The sequence below is a fragment of the Myotis brandtii genome, unplaced genomic scaffold, assembly GCF_000412655.1.
Source record: "Myotis brandtii unplaced genomic scaffold, ASM41265v1 scaffold154, whole genome shotgun sequence".
NCBI lineage: Eukaryota > Metazoa > Chordata > Mammalia > Chiroptera > Vespertilionidae > Myotis > Myotis brandtii.
In genome coordinates, this window is record NW_005355584.1 from 10,780,682 (window position 1) to 10,798,199 (window position 17,518).

At 41.5% G+C, this 17,518-nt stretch overlaps 1 protein-coding gene across 1 annotated transcript; it reads left to right on the forward strand.

The window, feature by feature from the left end:
* Nucleotides 1-15,524: 15,524 nt before the first annotated feature.
* CETN1 (centrin, EF-hand protein, 1) lies at nucleotides 15,525-16,052 on the forward strand. The gene has a single exon (XM_005861612.2). It carries the CDS (start codon nucleotides 15,534-15,536, stop codon nucleotides 16,050-16,052), a length of 519 nt encoding a protein of 172 aa, XP_005861674.1. The 5' UTR covers nucleotides 15,525-15,533.
* Nucleotides 16,053-17,518: the final 1,466 nt, after the last annotated feature.

Here is a 17,518-nt window from a genome sequence, read left to right on the forward strand (position 1 = left end):
ATAGAGAGTTAGAAACATTGATGAGAGAGAAACATCGATCAGCTGCCTCTTGCACACCCCCTACAGGGGGATGTGCCCGCAACCAAGGTACATGCCCTTGACCGGAATCGAACCTGGGACCCTAGAGTCCACAGGCTGACACTCTATCCACTGAGCCAAACCGGTTAGGGCTGTATTTATATATTTTTGTGAGGTATCTTTTTTAGTTATAAATGTAATTAAAATCAAGTATAGAAATAAATTGAACTTAGAACCAGATTTTTAAATAGTTTTATCATAAGCTATTAAAACAAAATTTTAATATGAAGTGTATTTAATGTCTCACTAAAGTGAAAACAAATATTGCTTAACATTAACAAATGTTTAAAATATTAATACTATTAATTATTAAATATTAAAATATTCTAAAGGGGTATAGATAAATCTTGTAGCCTTAAATGCTTATATTAATAAAAAAATGAAGGCTGAAAATTTGTGAACTAAGCATGTTGCTTAAGAAGTTAAAAAGAGTTGCAGGGGAAAAAAAGTGGAAGGAAGAAAATAATAAAGATAGAAGAAATTAATGGGGGAGGGAAGACATACTAAAAAGGATCAACAAAACAAAAAAAATCTTTATTAGAAAAGACTGAAATGAATGTTAAATCTCTGGGGAGAATGACTAAAAAACAAAGATAAGATAAGGGTTAGAAAGGGGAAAATAAAGCTGTCATTCAGAGATGATATTATTTATATAGAAGATCTAAAGTAATTTATACATTACTAGAATTAGAATAAGATTTTCAAGATTCCCAAAAACTAAATCAATATACCAAGCTAACTGCATTTCCTTTCATCAGCTATTAATAGAATATTCAAATAAAAGAAAAAAGTACCATTAGCATTAACAAAAAATATAAGATACCTAGGAATAAGTCCAACAAAAGAGGTGTAAGACTTATATGTAAAATATCATAAAACTTAGCAAATACATTAAGTAATACTTTTTAAATGAAAAAATAAGATGTTTATAGATAAAAAGATTCAATATTTAAAGACTAATCCCTCTTCCCAAATAACTCGGGGAGTCAATGAAAATCCAATCAAAATCCCAAAGAGGATTTATGATGGAATTTAACAAGATGATACTAAAATTTATAAGACCAAATAGCCAAGAATATAGCCAAAAGAAGGAGCAATGAATATAATAAACTGTTACTGGATGAATAAATGAATAAATAAATGAAAAAGCAAAGAAAAGAAAGGGTTTATTTTGAATAACCTGATTAAGTATAGTAAAAATGTGTCCATGTTTTTTTAAAAAAAGAATACAGCTAATACATTCATGAAAAAGAAAAGAATTTTTCCCTACCAGAGATCAAGACTTATTATCAAGACGTATTATAAAGCTGTAGTAATTAAAACAGTGAGGTACTGGTATAACAACAAACAGAATCAAGGGGCCAACCACAGACCATCATACATGGGAAACTGATAAGCCATTCAATAGATAATACTGAAACAATTATCCATTGGGGATAAAAATGAAAGTGTACCACTACTTAACCCCATTCAACATAAACTATGGAACTTAAATGTGAAAGATAGAACTTTAGAACTCTCAGTAAAAAATATAGTAACTTAAAGTAGGAACAGATTTCTCACATGAGACATAAAAAACAATAACAATAAAAGAAAATATTGAAAAATTCAACTATAGTATAAGTTAAAACCTTTGATAATCAAAAGATATTATAAAGAGAGTAAAAAGCCAGAAAATGGGAAAAGATTTTTAGAACCATATACAATAAATTGTTTCTATTATCTGTTGTGTAACAAACTACTCCAAAACTTGCTGCCTGGAAACAATTATTTTATTGCCCATGACTCTGTGGGTCAGGAATTTTGGGCTGAGCTTAGATGGGCAACTCTTCTGCTTTCAGAGGCATCAGCTGAGGTCACACGTGCATCCAGCTGGGAGCTTGGCTGGGGCTGGAACTTCCAAGACAACTTCATCATATGTATAGCGTATGAGTTGAGGCTGTTGGAATGGCTAAGGGCTGCCTGGGCCTCTTTTCCTACACAGTCTCTTGTAGGGCCTCTCTCTACATGGCCCCTCTCCAGAAGGATAGCCAGAATTTTCCATATGGCAGCTGGCTTCCAAGAGGAGCAAATGGAAGCAGCAAGGCCTCTAGAAGGCCTAAGCCCCGAGGTCACATGACATCACTCCTGCTGCATTCTTCTGATCAAAGCAATACATGGGATCAGCTCAGATCCAAGAGGAAGAGAAGCTATAGACCCTAGCTCTTTTTTGTGCTTTGTTTTTGTTTTGTTTTTGTTAATCCTCACCTGAGGATATTTTTTCCATTGGTTTTTTTAGAGACAGTGGAAGAGAGGGAGGAAAAGAGAGGGAGAGGGAGAGAGAGACCAAGAGAGAAGGAGAGAGAAACATTGACATGAGAGAGACACATCAATTGGTTGCCTCCTGCATGCACCCTCACCAGGGTCAGGGATCAAACCTGCAACCCATGTATGTGCCCTGGATTGGGAATCAAACCAGCGACCCTTTGGTCCACGGGCCGATGCTCTAACCATTGAGCCAAACTGACCAGGGCATAGACCCTAGCTCTTGATGAAGATAGTGTGCGCCTGCAGAGATGGGAAATTGCTGGCAGCCTTCTTTGCAGACATTCTATAAATGAATAAGCTTTAGTACCCAAAATATGTAAAGAATTCCTATGAATCATCAAGAAAAAGACAAAAAATAATAATATGCAAAACCAGATATTCATAAAAGAGAAAACACAAATGGCCCATAATCATATAAAAAGATGCTTACCCATTATCAATCAGGGAAAAACATTAAATGTACCAAAGGACAAAAATTCAAAAGTCAGACAAGACATAGTATGGTAGGAACTATTGTAAAGAGCTAGTAGGGATGTAAAATGATACACTCCTTTAGAAAACAAATTTGCATACATAAATATGCATACATAAGCAATTTACTCTTAGAAATTCTTGAACATATACACTAAGGACCAGTACATTAATATTCTTAGGAGCATATGGCGGTGGGGAAGGACACTAAAAGCAAGCCAAATGTCCATCAACAATAGAATAAATAAATTATTGTAGATTCATATGAAATACTATAATGCAGTGAAAATGAGTGATCTACACAAGTAGACCTGCATCAACAGGGATGAATCTCAAAAAAATCACGTTGAAGTAGAAAAAGTCACAAAAGAATATTTCAGTGTGATTCTATTTATATGAAAAGTTCACAAATAGGCAAAAAAAATTGTTTAAAGGTTCAAATTTACATATGGTAAACACACACACAGAGAAAGAGAGAGAGAGAGAGAGAGAGAGAGAGAGAGAGAGAGAGAGAGGAGAGAGGTGTGTGTAGAAAATGATTAGCCCAAATTTCAGGGAAACTGGAGGGAAGAAGATACTGGTAGCATCCTCTCTCCCTTTCTGCCTCCTTATTTTCCTCTTCCTCTCTCCCTTTAGTTCAATCATGGTGTTTTTTCTAATACTAGAGGCCCAGTGCACGAAATTCGTGCACTCAGGGGGGGTCTCTCAGCCTGGCCTAAGCCCTGTGGCAGTCCGGGAGCCCTCGGGGGATGCCACGAAGGCAGAAGAGGCTCTGAACTCGCTGTTCACTTTCTTGCTTCCACTCTGCACGTGTTATTTCCTCTACCTACAAGTTTGCTGCTCATCTGTCCTCCTGGACGATTCACAGTCACTCCGTCAGATGGGCTGGAGAAGGGCCTCCTCCAAAGACTCTCTGTGACCTGCAGGGCGAGGGGAGCCCCTCCTCCCCTGTTTATAGAGGCAGCCTCCTCAGTGTGGTGATTGTTTGCAGTACTCTGGTTCATTCCACCTGCTGAACTGTCCCTCTGCTGAATATCCCACATTGTGGAAGAACCTACTTATTCTTCATATCTCTAAGACCGTCATTATACATAGGAAAAATCATCACAAAGAAGAACATGCTTCCTATTTAAAAGATTGCAGAAGGTGTCAGAGGGAGGCTCTTATGTGCACAAGGAGATATTGTAGTTTAATCCTAGTTTTGTTCTTGATTTTCTGTAATTACATGCTGCTGTGACTTAGATGAGTTATCCTAGAGAAGTTTCTGCTGAAATAAAGGACTGTGGCTGATGGCTACCGCACCTGAGTATCTGTCCCTACTTCATAAAAAGCTGCTCTCACCAACACCCACCAGGCCAACCCCAGAGTGGACCAGACATGGGGGACATGGAGATGGCAAAGAAGGTCCTGGTTTTTAGAACACTACAATATGAATGCTCTTCTTGCAGAAAAAGAGAAATATCTGGCTCATTAAATATTACACCATTTTAAAAAGCAACCTAAATCGCATCATGAAATCTATGCTAAAACAAAGCAGGATGCAGTTGAACTGCAGTTACTTTTTCTGCTCTACTTCAGGACTCCCATGTTTATTAATCCTGGGAGAAGCACGATGCTAGCTGAAGCCAAACTTGGCAATTTAAACATCTGTCAGATCCACAGTATCTGTTTTTATTTAGCAACGTTATATATTTTTATCCAGCACTGTTCTATTTCGCTTATGACATTTTCGTGTGTGTGTGCAATGTTTTGGACCATATCTATGTACAGAGGGCAGTCACTTTAATTTATGGGTGATTCTGATTGTCACTTCCCTCAAACAGCAATGGAATTTTTCAATATCCTCAGAATAAATCCCCCCTCTGGAGCAGTAAACATAATATGACAGTGTGTCAACCACGGATTTGTTTCAAGATTATTTACTTACAATTCAACAACACTGCTGGCCCACAGAGTGCCCTGTCAGCACAAGCTGTGTTGTTTGAAGTAGCTCAAGGAAACAGCCAGGGTTCCAGAATCCAAAGAATGTCGTTTTCCTAAATACCTCAAGATTACGAGATCCTATAGAACTAATAAATTTGCTCCTTAAAATAGTCCAGAAGGAATCCTTAACTATTCCTACATGTTTGAAAGTTTAGGTTATTGATGGGGAGAGAGAATGCAGTTTTGTCCCTCAGGTTCATATAACAAGAATCATGAGTCACTCCCCACCCCTCCTTTCTTCTCGTTAGACTTAATTTTAAAAGGATAAACTCCAGAAGTAGATGAACTTTGGAAGAGAAAGAAATCATGATGAAATGAAGAGAGATCATCTGTAAGAGCACACGTCAGCACAAACTTTTAAGCAGCAAATGTTCACAGGATGCTGGTCATCGTTTCCCAGGATGGTGGGCCTGGCGCGTTCACCCACCGATGGGGTGAACTGGATTACATCACAGGCAGGTGTATCTGTCTGGTACTATAGTAACAGAACAGAACGAATCATCTCATCACTGGCTTTTTACACTTATACAGTAACCAAAACCAACCTATATTTACATCATCTTTTATATGTCGTAAAGCGATTTCCTGACTGCAATCTCAGTTTTCTCACAGACACCCAGAAAAGGGAGTTATTACTATCTCCATTGTACAAATGAGGAAATATAGGTGCAGAAGACGTAAGCAACTTGCCCACGTTCACACAGAAAATAAGTTGAAGAATAGGGACAAAACTCAGGTCTCTTAGTTCAGTGGTCATAACCTCTGGTTTATCCAAGATGTATTTTGCAAACTCACATTTGTCTAACTAAGAGGAATAGGCACATGAGTCATGTGCAGAGTCTTCATCCATAATAATAGATTTTTGAACTTGTCGCGTGGCCACCCAGAATAAAGAATTCACTTGTTAGCCTCCCTTGCAGCTACATGTGGTTAATGGATGTGAGCAGAAGGGATGGAACTCTTGTCTGCTCTCCTCTCTCAGGTTGGGCTCCCCTGGGAGTAGAATCTGAAGTTAAAGCTTGACTGTATGTTTATTTGGGAAGTGATTCCAGGGGGCAGGAGTAAGGGTGATATGGAAGAGTGTCACAAGGAAGGAGGGAGAGCCAATACAAGAATAAGTTACTGAGTTGGCACTGTTATAGGTGACTGGTGCTCAATTCCATAGGATCTTCTGATGAGGAGACCCAAGCGGGGGATATCCATTGATATTCATCTGCCGTGGTCAAAGTCATTGGTCAAAACTCTCCTACACTATTGGGTTGTACTTGTTGTAATGTCTAAGAAGTCCCATAAGAAAAAGTGAGAGGCTTGGAGCCTGGGCCAAGGTGAGGTACTACCAGGATGCAACTGTGTAAACTGGCAAAACCTGCACAACTCTGGGCCTCATAGTAGTGATTAGGTAGGGCTGAGAGGACGTGAAATGGTGCTTATGAGGGGCATGATACCTCTCCCTTCCTGCTGGCTAAGATGCCTGTGGCGGGAGCTGTCTCAGACCACATAACAAGGGCAAACAGCCTGGGGTGGCTGGAGCAATTATATCAAAGGAGCTTGGTACCTGGAACTATCTGTTTAGCCAGGTGAAGTTGGACTGTACACGTGTTAACCAGCTGTTTTTAAAAACAAATACAAAAGGAAAGTCTGGTAATTATACCTTTGTAAACATCAAACTGAAGAGATTTTTTAGACAGTGAATAAAAATTGTAGGTGTCAGGAATCAGTTGAAAGCCATGACAATCACTTTGAAAACGACACCACGTGTGGCTCAGTCCATGACACTGAAGAAAGGTCCAGCAATTTGGTACTGAATCATTGAGTTAACTGGGTGGCATTGGCACTGAAACATGGCTCCTCTAAATACTTTATTAAATAGACATATTCTTGCCTTGGAAAAGTGTGTTTTAAGCTGAAGCAATGCAAAGATGGTACTTTAATACAAGTACGATTAATTTATATCAATGTATCACACCAATTCTTAAGGAGAACTGAAATAGCCTACATATAAAATACACCCATGAATTAATTAAATTTTATAGCTAATAGCTAATAAGTGACTAAACTTGACAGAGCCTTAAATACAGTAGAATGTTCCTTCAAAATGCATATAGTGACCAAAGGGAAGATTGTGCCACACCATGAAGGAGGAGATCGGTACAGAGAAGTGGGGCAACTTGTCCAAAGTTGCACAACCTGAAAGTGCCGGAGCTGGGATTTGAACCCAGGTCGGTTTGGGTCAATAACCCAGGCTTTACCTGTTAGCCTAAATCGAAATAAATAAAGACTTAAGCTTTGATATTCTCTTGGACTTAAAAGGTCTAAAATAAGTTCCCCTACTTTATGCTTAAAAGGGGAGACCATACAGGGAGAGCATTGGAGTGGAGATCAGAAGATGGGTTGAGTCCTTGCTCTGCCGCTTGCTGTGTGAACAGGGAAACAGCTGAGTCTCTGACCTGGCTTGCTTCACTGATAAAATGGTAATAATGAAATGAACATTGTAGGCTTTCTGAGATGTGGAACAGATAGTATGTGTCTACAGAAGTGCTTTGCAAACCATAAAGAACTAAATTTACTGAGCATTTCCAGAGGGCCAGGTGTAGTATTAAACACTTTACATGGTTTATCTCATTAAACGTCATCACTGCAACCCTATGAACTAAATGCTTTTCCACCCATTTTATAGGAATTTGAAGCTTAGCTTGTCTGAGATCCTGTAGCTAGTGGGGCTGACATTCAAAGGCTCTGAGCCCACTCTCAGGCCTCCCCACCACCACACTTGTGCTCTGTGTACATGGGTCATATCGTCCTAAATATGTATATGTACCCTAGAGGCCCGGTGCATAGATTCGTGCACAGGTGGGGTCCCTCAGCCTGGCCTGTGGGGATCGGGCTGAAACCGGCTCTCCGACATCCCCTGAGGGGTCTCGGATTGCGAGAGGGTGGTTCTCAGATGACGCACCCCAGAAACAGGCTCCCTCCTCTCTGGTTCCAGGTGCGTCACCCAAGAACCACAGCTGCCAAGTCATGGCAGCTTGGCTGCTCCTGTGTTGAGTGTCTGCCCCCTGGTGGTCATTGTGTGTCACAGCTACCAGTCGGATGGTCGGACGGTCGCTTAGGCTTTTATATTTATAGATACCACCAGCATCATTTAGACACCTCATTTCAGATTAAAATGTGCTGTATAGCTGCAATATCTCCCCTCATCGGGGCTGCCATAGGTGCTGGCAGAGGTGGAATGAACACTGGAAAAACCATGAGCAGTGTTGGGGATGGGGAAACCTTCCCCTTTCCCTCTTGGTTCCTCTGACTGGTACCATTATTAAAATAACATAAGGCAGATTAACAGGGGGGAAAAATCAAATTTTAATATGTTAGCATAAAAATTCCAAAGACAGTGAGGCAAAATGAGGTATATGTGTCATTTGGGACCAAGAAGGGGAAGCAGGGGCCTAGGACTTCAAGGAAGTAAGGCAAATTTACAAGGGGATAAAAGAGTTAATGTTTAGTAAATAAATGTTTGCTGGGCCTTCTTGAAAAAAGTGGGACACAGAGAGGACTCTGATCAAATGGGCTTTTCTAGGTTCCTCCCTGTCTACTGTACCTATTTCAGATTAGACTATAGTTACCTATGATGACAGCTCTCTTCCAGGAGCAGGCCCTCCATCTTAAATTCTTTTAGGCAGTAAAAGGGAAGGCCAGGTTATTTCAGCTAGAAATAATTTGCATGCCAGAGTGGCACCTTTTGGGGAGACTCATTCTGAACCCCACACAACTGCTTTCTACTAAGATAATGAATACAATTCCTGAAATTGCTCTTAACCTTGTTACATTTATCTAGGCATTAATCCTAGCCTTGTAAATTTCTGGAGTGCCCGCATACTAAGTTCAAATGTATTTGTTTTTGTATATTCTAAATTAATCCTTGATGAATCAGAAATTCTAAAGCATCCTTTCCTTCATTTAGAATAATATGTAAGCATAAAATATATTGTTTATGCTTTAGTTTCTAAAATTCGACTGTGTTGGGAACTTAGGATGTTCACTTTTAACGCAGAAAAAGAGTCTAAATACGGCCTGTCACTTCCTTAGGACTCACCAACTACTCACAATTGTCGATAAATTCACAGAGACAGGTCTGTGGTGTCATGCATATCCTCCCGCCTTTTTCAATTGAACTTGGTAGATGAGTTTGAAGTGTGAGTTTATATCTGAGAGCTCACTTGCTTCCTCTTTCTCCCCTTGCCTCATTCCCGTCTGTTATCCTTAAAATATTATTTTTCAAAGCGCCTGTATGAAATCTGTTCTTAGAGGACGTGGGGAACTTTAAAATTAACAAACTATGGGCTCCCACTAATGCCATGGGGCCTGAGATCACCCTGGCAGGCAAACACTGTGTATGAGGTGTAATTGAAAACAATAGCACAAGAAATGACCCAGTTTCCCATTCTAAGCTTTGTGTCATGCACAGCATTCAGGGCAAAAGGAATCCTGAGTGTTGCCAAAGGAAAAAAACAAAAGAACATGGATTTCAGATAAGGATGATCCAGAAACCAAAGGAATTTGGAAAGGACTTTGCAGATGCAAAGTAGCAAATGGGGAACATGATGGAAAGTAGAAAGGCCAGCAATTCTGGGTGCTGAACCCACTGAGTTTCAAAAGATGTTTAACCCACGTCTTAATGAGAAGCCTCCATGGGGATGGTCAGGTGCCAGTTGGACAGGATGAGAGCGACATCGGCTCCTCCGGCCCTAATTGCACCCCCTTTCCTATTTGCAGGCTTAGCAGGAGGGAGCTGTAATACGGTTACGTGTTGAGGAAGGGATTTCTAGCTGCTGCTTCAGAAGAGACGAACATGACCTCCTGGTTTCTTTTGATGTTTTGTTTGCTGACACAACTGCTAAACTTTGAAATGCAGTAGAACTGTAATTTAGTTCAGAAGCTTATTTTTAAATGTACATTGCAGTCATGGAACTGCTTTTTATTTGAAATCCACTTCTTAGAATGTTTTGTTAATGCAAGTCCTTTCTTCATAAAAGGCATACATCACTGTCATTTTCCGTTGGTTTCCCCAATTCCCAACAAGTTGGGGAGGAGAGGGCTGTTGCATCAGGAAGTCAGAGTCCCAGCTACACAGATCCCTCCGTGCACAGGCCCTCAGGGGAAGCCTCCAAGACTATCCTCACTGACAATCACAGGGGCTTTCTAGGCCCAAAGGGGCGCTGGTGAAAAGGACACAGCGACTTGGTGAGCAGAGAGAGCTCCTCTCCTTCCAAGCTAGTTCAGGGGAGCAAAGTAAACAAAATAATTGCTGTATCTGCAGTAGTTCACTTTCCCCTGTGGGCTGTCTCTATAGCATGCTCTATCTGTCACTAAGATATTTATGCTGTGCTGAAGGCACTAGACATGTCCTAGCTGGTTTGGCTCAGTGGATAGAGCGTTGGCCTGCGGACTGAAAGGTCCCAGGTTCGATTCTGGTTAAGGGCATATGCCCTGGTTGTGGGCTCAATCCCCAGTAGGGGGCGTGCAGGAGGCAGCCGATCAATGATTCTCTCTCATCATTGACGTTTCTATCTCTCTCTCCCGCTCCCTTCATCTATGAAATCAATAAAAATATATTAAGAAAAAAGGCACTAGGCATGATGAGACTTTGGGCTAGAATTCAGTTCTCCCTCTGGCTCTGTCATTCTCTCTAAAATGTATCCTTGCTATCTGAACCCCAGCAGAAGAAGTGGCCAATACAAGGGCTGGAGGAAGAACATGCAGCCCACAGGCCAAGTTCTGCCTGACCTGTTTTCCACAAGATCTGTTTTCTTGGGCCTGCACATTTGTTTGTTTTGTTTTTTAATTTGAATTTCAATGTATTTTAAAAGGGCACAAACTCTCAAGGTTTCTGCTAATCCTTAAATACACTCTTAACATGCAGCTTACTTGGCTCATTCTGTGTTACTAACACCCCTGAGGGCTTTTGACCTTTTCACCTTCAGTGAGCGGAAAATTTTCCTCAGTTTAACAGAGGAGTCAGCTTTAGAAGCTGAAGTCTCTTAGGGAATGAAAGAAGGTGGACCCAAGAATAAACCAACAGCTTAGCCTCTGAGATACTTTAAAAATCCAGGTAAGCCACTCCCAGGCCTCTTGGTTCTGCATTTTCTTCTGTACGCCTGCACTTGGTGGGCCCTCTGCACGTTTCTTACAGCGTGGTGAACTGCTGGATCATAAATCCTGGGAGGTTCTGCTTTGAATTTGTATCAACATAGATTGTGTCTTTTCTCAGTTTGTTTCCATCAAAGCAATCCTTAAATACACTCTTAACATGCAGCTTACTTGGCTAATTTAGGCTCTGGGATGAGCAGGCAGTGGTTCTTTTGTGGGATGCATTTCTTTTCACTTTACCTCTCACGTTCAAAATGCTCCGGAGATCCATTCGCCTTCCTTTCTCTGCTCCTCAGGTCCTTCCTCTCTCTTCTTTGACTCCCAAATCCAAATGGTGGATAAGGAGAGAGGAACTTGGTTGGGTGGGGAGGAGAACATCGCTGCTCGCTCTTTCTTTCTTTCTTTCTTTCTTTCTTTCTTTCTTTCTTTCTTTCTTTCTTTATTTTTTCACCTCAAGCTCCACATTAGATCGAGTTTTCTAAAGAATGTAAGTGCTACTAACCTCTGGTCATGTCCTCGGGATACACGTAAAGTCACAACATACGCACAGTGCGTTTTTTTTCCAAGGGAATTAAATTTGCTCAATGGTCAGTCATTCGAAACCATCATGAAACCAGCAAATGTGCGACAGAGCAGAACAATTCATTTTTTTAAAGAGAAAACACGGGCTTATAAAGACAGTTCATGCTGTTAGGGGCTTTTTCCAAATGTTTCTCTGGGTCCCAAGGAAGTGCTTTAGATCTCCTTTCCTACCAGGAGTATTTGGGTGAAAGTTTGGGAAGCAGAGTGCGATTCTGGTAAGTTCTTTTCTAAAACACAGTCTGCTTTTATATCTGAGAGGAGTATTTCTTTATTTCTGGGGTTTGTGGAATGAGAAATTATGTAGCCCTTGGCTGGACACTTAAGTCTGTTCCTGGGCTTGCCAAAAAGTCCTGGGCTGAGTCACTGTACTGAACTTCATAATCTCACTCAAAGACCACCGGGATTGTAAAACGCTTGCTGCTCAGTCCAGTTCTTGTAAATGGCTTCACATATTCAAGAATAAATCGTTTCGTTCTGTTATTGTTGGTTGGGGGGTCACCCCTCCACCACCCTGGCACAGTTGTCCTGCTTAGTAGACGTGTCAAGCATTTGTATGTTCTCTGTTCTGCATGTGTTGGAAAGTAAACAGGTAGCAATAAAGAAACTTTATTATGCATGTTTTCTGCCTTGGGTGGTACCTGGAATTTGCTGAATTTGCTGAGTGCAACTTAAATTTTAAAAGGCTCTCAAGGCTCGCATTTTTCATGCCATGCAAGTCAAATAGAAAACCAAACAATGAGAATAAGCAAACTGTATGGGTCCTTTCTCTTGGTCTCAGCTGACCCCAGACCCTGTTGTGAAACTCCAGCACCTCTTTTTTCCTCCCTCCCAGCTGTTAAGCTTCCATGACCAGATTTAAACAACCATCTCTTTTCCCCCCTCTCAGATAATCAACTGCTGATTTGGTATATTACCTAGGACATTCTTGTACGAAGAATTTTAAGTGCAAGAAACAAGACAAAACGAAACAAAATTGTTCCTATCCATCGATTTTTCCAGGACATCTCATTTACTTTATGTCAGTCTTATTAGAACTTGAAAAGTGACATTAAAGCAATTAAACTGATTTTCACACTGCAATATAGACTCTCACTAATGCCAATTAAGTGCACTTTGCCCAGACCGTTTGCCACTAAACTTATACCTGGCGCTGAAAGCAGGGAATGACGTGAAGCAGATTTAAAGATGAACGAACGTAAATACCACACATACTGCTCTCTCTCTCCATGAATTGCCCCAGAATGGGACCCTGTCTGAGATCCTCCAAAATCTTGTTAAAACATTTCTAGGCAAGATATTTAATTCTTGTTAGGTTTAGGGAAGAAAGTCAGTATCACATCCTCCCAGTGATACTACATTTTGGTAATAGTATCAACTTTTGGAGAAGGCAGCATGATGCAAACAAAGCCTCAGCATTGGACTCAGACAGGCCAAGGTTTAAATCCCAGAGTGACCATTTATTGGCCGAGTACCGTTGGATATGTTACAAACCTCTCCTTGGCCTCTTTTTTTTTTTCCATCTGCAAAATGGGAAATGATGGCAACGATGAAAAAGGACAGCAAATGTGAGGAGCAAGTTCAATCCTAGGCATGCAATCAATGTAAATTTTCCTCCCTTTTTACACCAGATGACAGATTATGAACATAAAGTAACTCTCCACCAAGAGCCGACTCTGATTGAGAGTGCTTTTTCCAAAAAAGGGAGCTCTTGGTGGCCCTACGTTGTGACTGTTGATTGCACACATCTGGAAACCATGACAACCATTGTGCTTAGAGCTCAGCTCGTCCCAAATGTAACTCTGTATAAGGCAGCCTCTATCCTTCAGTTTTTTTCCCAACACAGCATAGCTTGGCTTGAATTTGGGCAAGGAGCAGTGTCAAAAGAAATGAACAATGTCTGGGAGGAATTCAGCTTCAACTAACAATTTCCCATCCCTTTTTGACCCACTAGAGGACTGTCCCTGGAGTAGCTCCCTGAACATGCAAGGAAGCTGTATTATTATACCCACTTTGCAGATGCTTCAACTGAGTCTGGGAGGTTCACTGACTTTCTCAAGGGCACAGAGGTAATAAAGCATGGGTTTAGGATAAGATCCCAGGTTTTTTGACCTGGTCAAGAAAGCAGCAGGATTGGCAGTGTTGGAAAATTGGCAGCTGGAGTGCCTACTTGCCCAAGTCCACTCTGCATTAACACCTCTGTAACAAGTGCTTGGGGTGGGGGTGAGGATCCTAAGTAAAATTCTTTGACCTTTAGAAATCCTGTGCCCAGGCCCTCTGTCCATTAAGTCACATATGGGCTAGGGCAGGTAGTCAGACCTGGCTAATTAAGCATGCCATGTAAACAAAATCTGGTCACTAATTTAAAAATAACACAGCCCCTCAAAATAAAATAAATAAAAACAACACAGCCCAGCTGGCGTGGCTCAGTGGTTGAGTATCGACCTATGATCCAGGACCTGGTCACGGTTCGATTCCAGTCAGGGCAAATGCCCGAGTTGCAGGCTCGATCCCTAGTAGAGGGCATGCAGTGGGCAACTGATGAATGATTCTCTCTCATCATTGATGTTTCTATCTCTTTCTCCTTCTCCCTTCCTCTTTGAAATCAATAAAAATATAATTTTTTAAAGTTTAAAAAATAAAAACAACACATAATTTGTAAAATACTCCTAGCATAATTAAATCTTTGGGGACTTTTGTTTATTTTGAAAAATCAGAAGTATTTTAAGACCAACATTAATTTTCATTCATGTATTCAAAAAATATTTATTAATTTGCCTAGTGTATGTCAAGCACTCTTCTAGATGCTGGTGATACAAAAACTGTTAAAAAACAAAAACAAAAAACAACAATTCTTGAAAATGCCCTCTTGTAACAGGTTAAGTAGAGATAAATTGAGATTTTTTTTAATAATGCAAAAAAAAAGTCAGCTTTTTTTTTTAACTGTTAATAAAAGTTAAAGAAATATAGAGCAATTCTAAAGGCAATTCCTTTATGGCCTTACTTTTTTCTTTCTTTTTATTTAAAAGGCTTCCAGTTTCCTCTTGCCTCTCCATTCTCAGGAGGCAATTTTGAGTCCCAACCTGCTCTGCATCATCTGCCCGTGTCCACTGCCAAGCAGGGTAATCAGAGAGTGGGTTTTAGCCCGGCATGATTGGATGATAAACAGTGAGAGTAATGTGCTGCTAGAGGGTTTTTTTTAAATGCCTGAATACCAGAATGCAGTATTCCAACCCGTCTCTGCAAATCAAAAGCCTAGTGAATGAAATTATGACCACTATTCGAGTGCAATTACACTGAGTATATAAAATTGAAACACGGGGAGTAAATCATGCAGTTGGATATTACATTTCCTATTCCAGTGTGTGCCAAATAAACCAGTGAAGTGTTATTATTGTGGAGCGTAATGTCAGGAGACAAACTTCTACAAATTTTATACATAACTTTTTCCATTTTATCTGTTTTCCATTTATGTCCATTGCAACACATGGTGTGACTTTTAATATTCTCTCCTCCTTCTTCCCCCACATTTAATGCCAAGGGATCAAACCCAATCTTGATTATCCTAAATTTACCTTCGAGTAATCTCAGACCAAGAGAGCTTTTTTTTTTTTTTTTAACTAGTAGGGAGGACTCTCAATAACCCTATACACCTGGTTCTGCAGATTCTGACAAATGGCCTGGAAAGACGAGCAAGTGCCAGTGCGCTATGGAGGACAACTGTGGCGACAGGCAGCCCGTGCCAGAGCGGGTCTCCGCTGGTGGAAACGGGGTAATCACTCAGGGAGCTGCGGGTTAGAGCGAAATAAGATCTCGCAGCCACGGAAGGCTGGTGAGCAGGGCCTCCCGGGAGAGCGCACGGACAGGGTTTGGGAACGAATGAGGCCGGGCTGCGCCCGCGCTCCAGGTGGGGACGCCCGGGCGCGAGCAGGGGGACCACCGTTAAAAAGGTAACCGCTGCCGGATGGACGATGGCTTCCAGCGTTAGGAAGCCAAGTGTGGCCTCTACCAGCCAGAAGAAAAAGGCGGGCCCGAAGCCCGAGCTCACTGAAGACCAGAAGCAAGAAGTTCGTGAAGCGTTTGACCTCTTCGATGCCGATGGGAGTGGGACCATCGACGTGAAGGAGCTGAAGGTGGCCATGAGAGCGCTGGGCTTCGAGCCCAAGAAGGAAGAGATGAAGAAGATGGTCTCCGAGGTGGACAAGGAAGGCACCGGGAGAATCAGCTTCGACGACTTCTTGGCCGTGATGACGCAAAAGATGGCCGAGAAAGACACCAAAGAAGAAATTCTGAGGGCGTTCCGGCTCTTTGACGATGATGAAACCGGGAAGATCTCTTTCAGAAACCTGAAGCGCGTGGCCAACGAGCTGGGGGAAAACCTCAACGACGAGGAGCTGCAGGAAATGATCAACGAAGCGGACCGGGATGGAGACGGCGAAGTGAACGAGGAAGAGTTCCTTCGCATCATGCAGAAGACCAACCTCTATTAAAGCCAGCGGTTTCCCCCTCACGCCCGCGCGGAGAACTTGCTGACTTGCTGGGCTCCCTGCTTCTGCTTTGTGAAACCCTGAGTTAGAAGACAGCTCGATCCCCCCTCTTGCCTCCAATTTGTCTAGATGTTTCTATTCCCAAATGTTTGGCTCAAGTATATAATTTTAAAGATGCTTTCAATGTGAGTTTTGTTTCTTCATTCTCGAGAGCAGACCTGGGGTACTTTAGGTTGAAGTTTTTAAACAGGGGGCCCTGAATCTTCAGTCTGGTCACCATTGGCTCTGCTTTGGTGGACATCCGTGAAACTGAACCCAGGATGGCTCCTGGGGACAAACAGCCTTGCGGTTCCCTTGTCAGTTCTTTGGTGGTCCTAAATGATCTTACTTCATATATTATTCCTTAAATTCTAGTCATTGTGCCAGCATGATGAGGTGGAATCAGCCAGTAGGTATCCTAGCCATTGCTTCTCATTTAACTGAGTACTGATTTGAAGGAAATCAGTTCAGCCACTTACTGAGCTCAGGAAAGTCACTGTTCTGAACTATAGGCTTGCCTCTAGGTGGTGCTAAATTGTACAACTTTAGACTCTTCCCAGATTGCATCACATGCAAATGGTTCTTCATTTGTGTGTCAATCATCCACTGTGGATTATCCAGAGCCAGAATGTATCCGTGGGCCACAGAATAAAAGTAAAATTTAATATCGGCCCAAGTGAGGTGTAATTTACTTAAGAGATTAAGCTAGCTAATGATTTTAGAAGATGGTGGAGGTGGGGGATTTCTACGGTGATTGGGTTATTATACCCCTGCATTGACAGGCACCTAGGAGAACCACATAAATTTAAGACTGTCAAACCTCAGAGGGAAGGTAGGGGAGGGTGGAGGTAAGGAGGAGAGATCAACCAAAGGACTTGTATGCATGCATATAAGCCTAACCAATGGACACAGACAACAGGGGGGTTGAGGGCATGAGCGAGGGGGCGGGGGGTGGGGTAATGGGGGAATAAGGACACATATGTAATACCTTAATCAAGAAAGAATTTTTAAAAAAATAAAAAAGAGAGAGTGCTCCAGTGTAATGCGGTACGTAGCCGCCTTTGTTGGTATAAATCATGCCAGCGCTAAAGGGGACTTTGATAACAACATACAGTTGTCTCACACTGGCTGCACTCTCCATTGGCCTGTGGTGGACTTTTGATAGATCTCGAACTGGTTTTGGCCTTGGAGTAGGAATTGCTTTCTTGGCAACCTTGGTCTCTCAACTGCTAGTCTATAATGGTGTTTATCAATATGTTTCTCCAGATTTTCTCTATGTTTGCTCTTGGTTACCATGTATATTTTTTTGCTGGAGGCATAACAATGGGAAATATTGGTCAACAACTGGCAATGTCTGAATGTAAAGTTATCGCAGAAAAATCTCATCAGGAATGAAGAAGGCAAAAATATATTTTTTTGTATAACTTAGC

What these genes read in the sequence shown, in the direction of transcription:
- CETN1 (XM_005861612.2), top strand. Translation starts at nt 15,534, where the DNA reads ATGGCTTCCAGCGTTAGGAAGCCAAGTGTGGCCTCTACCAGCCAGAAG.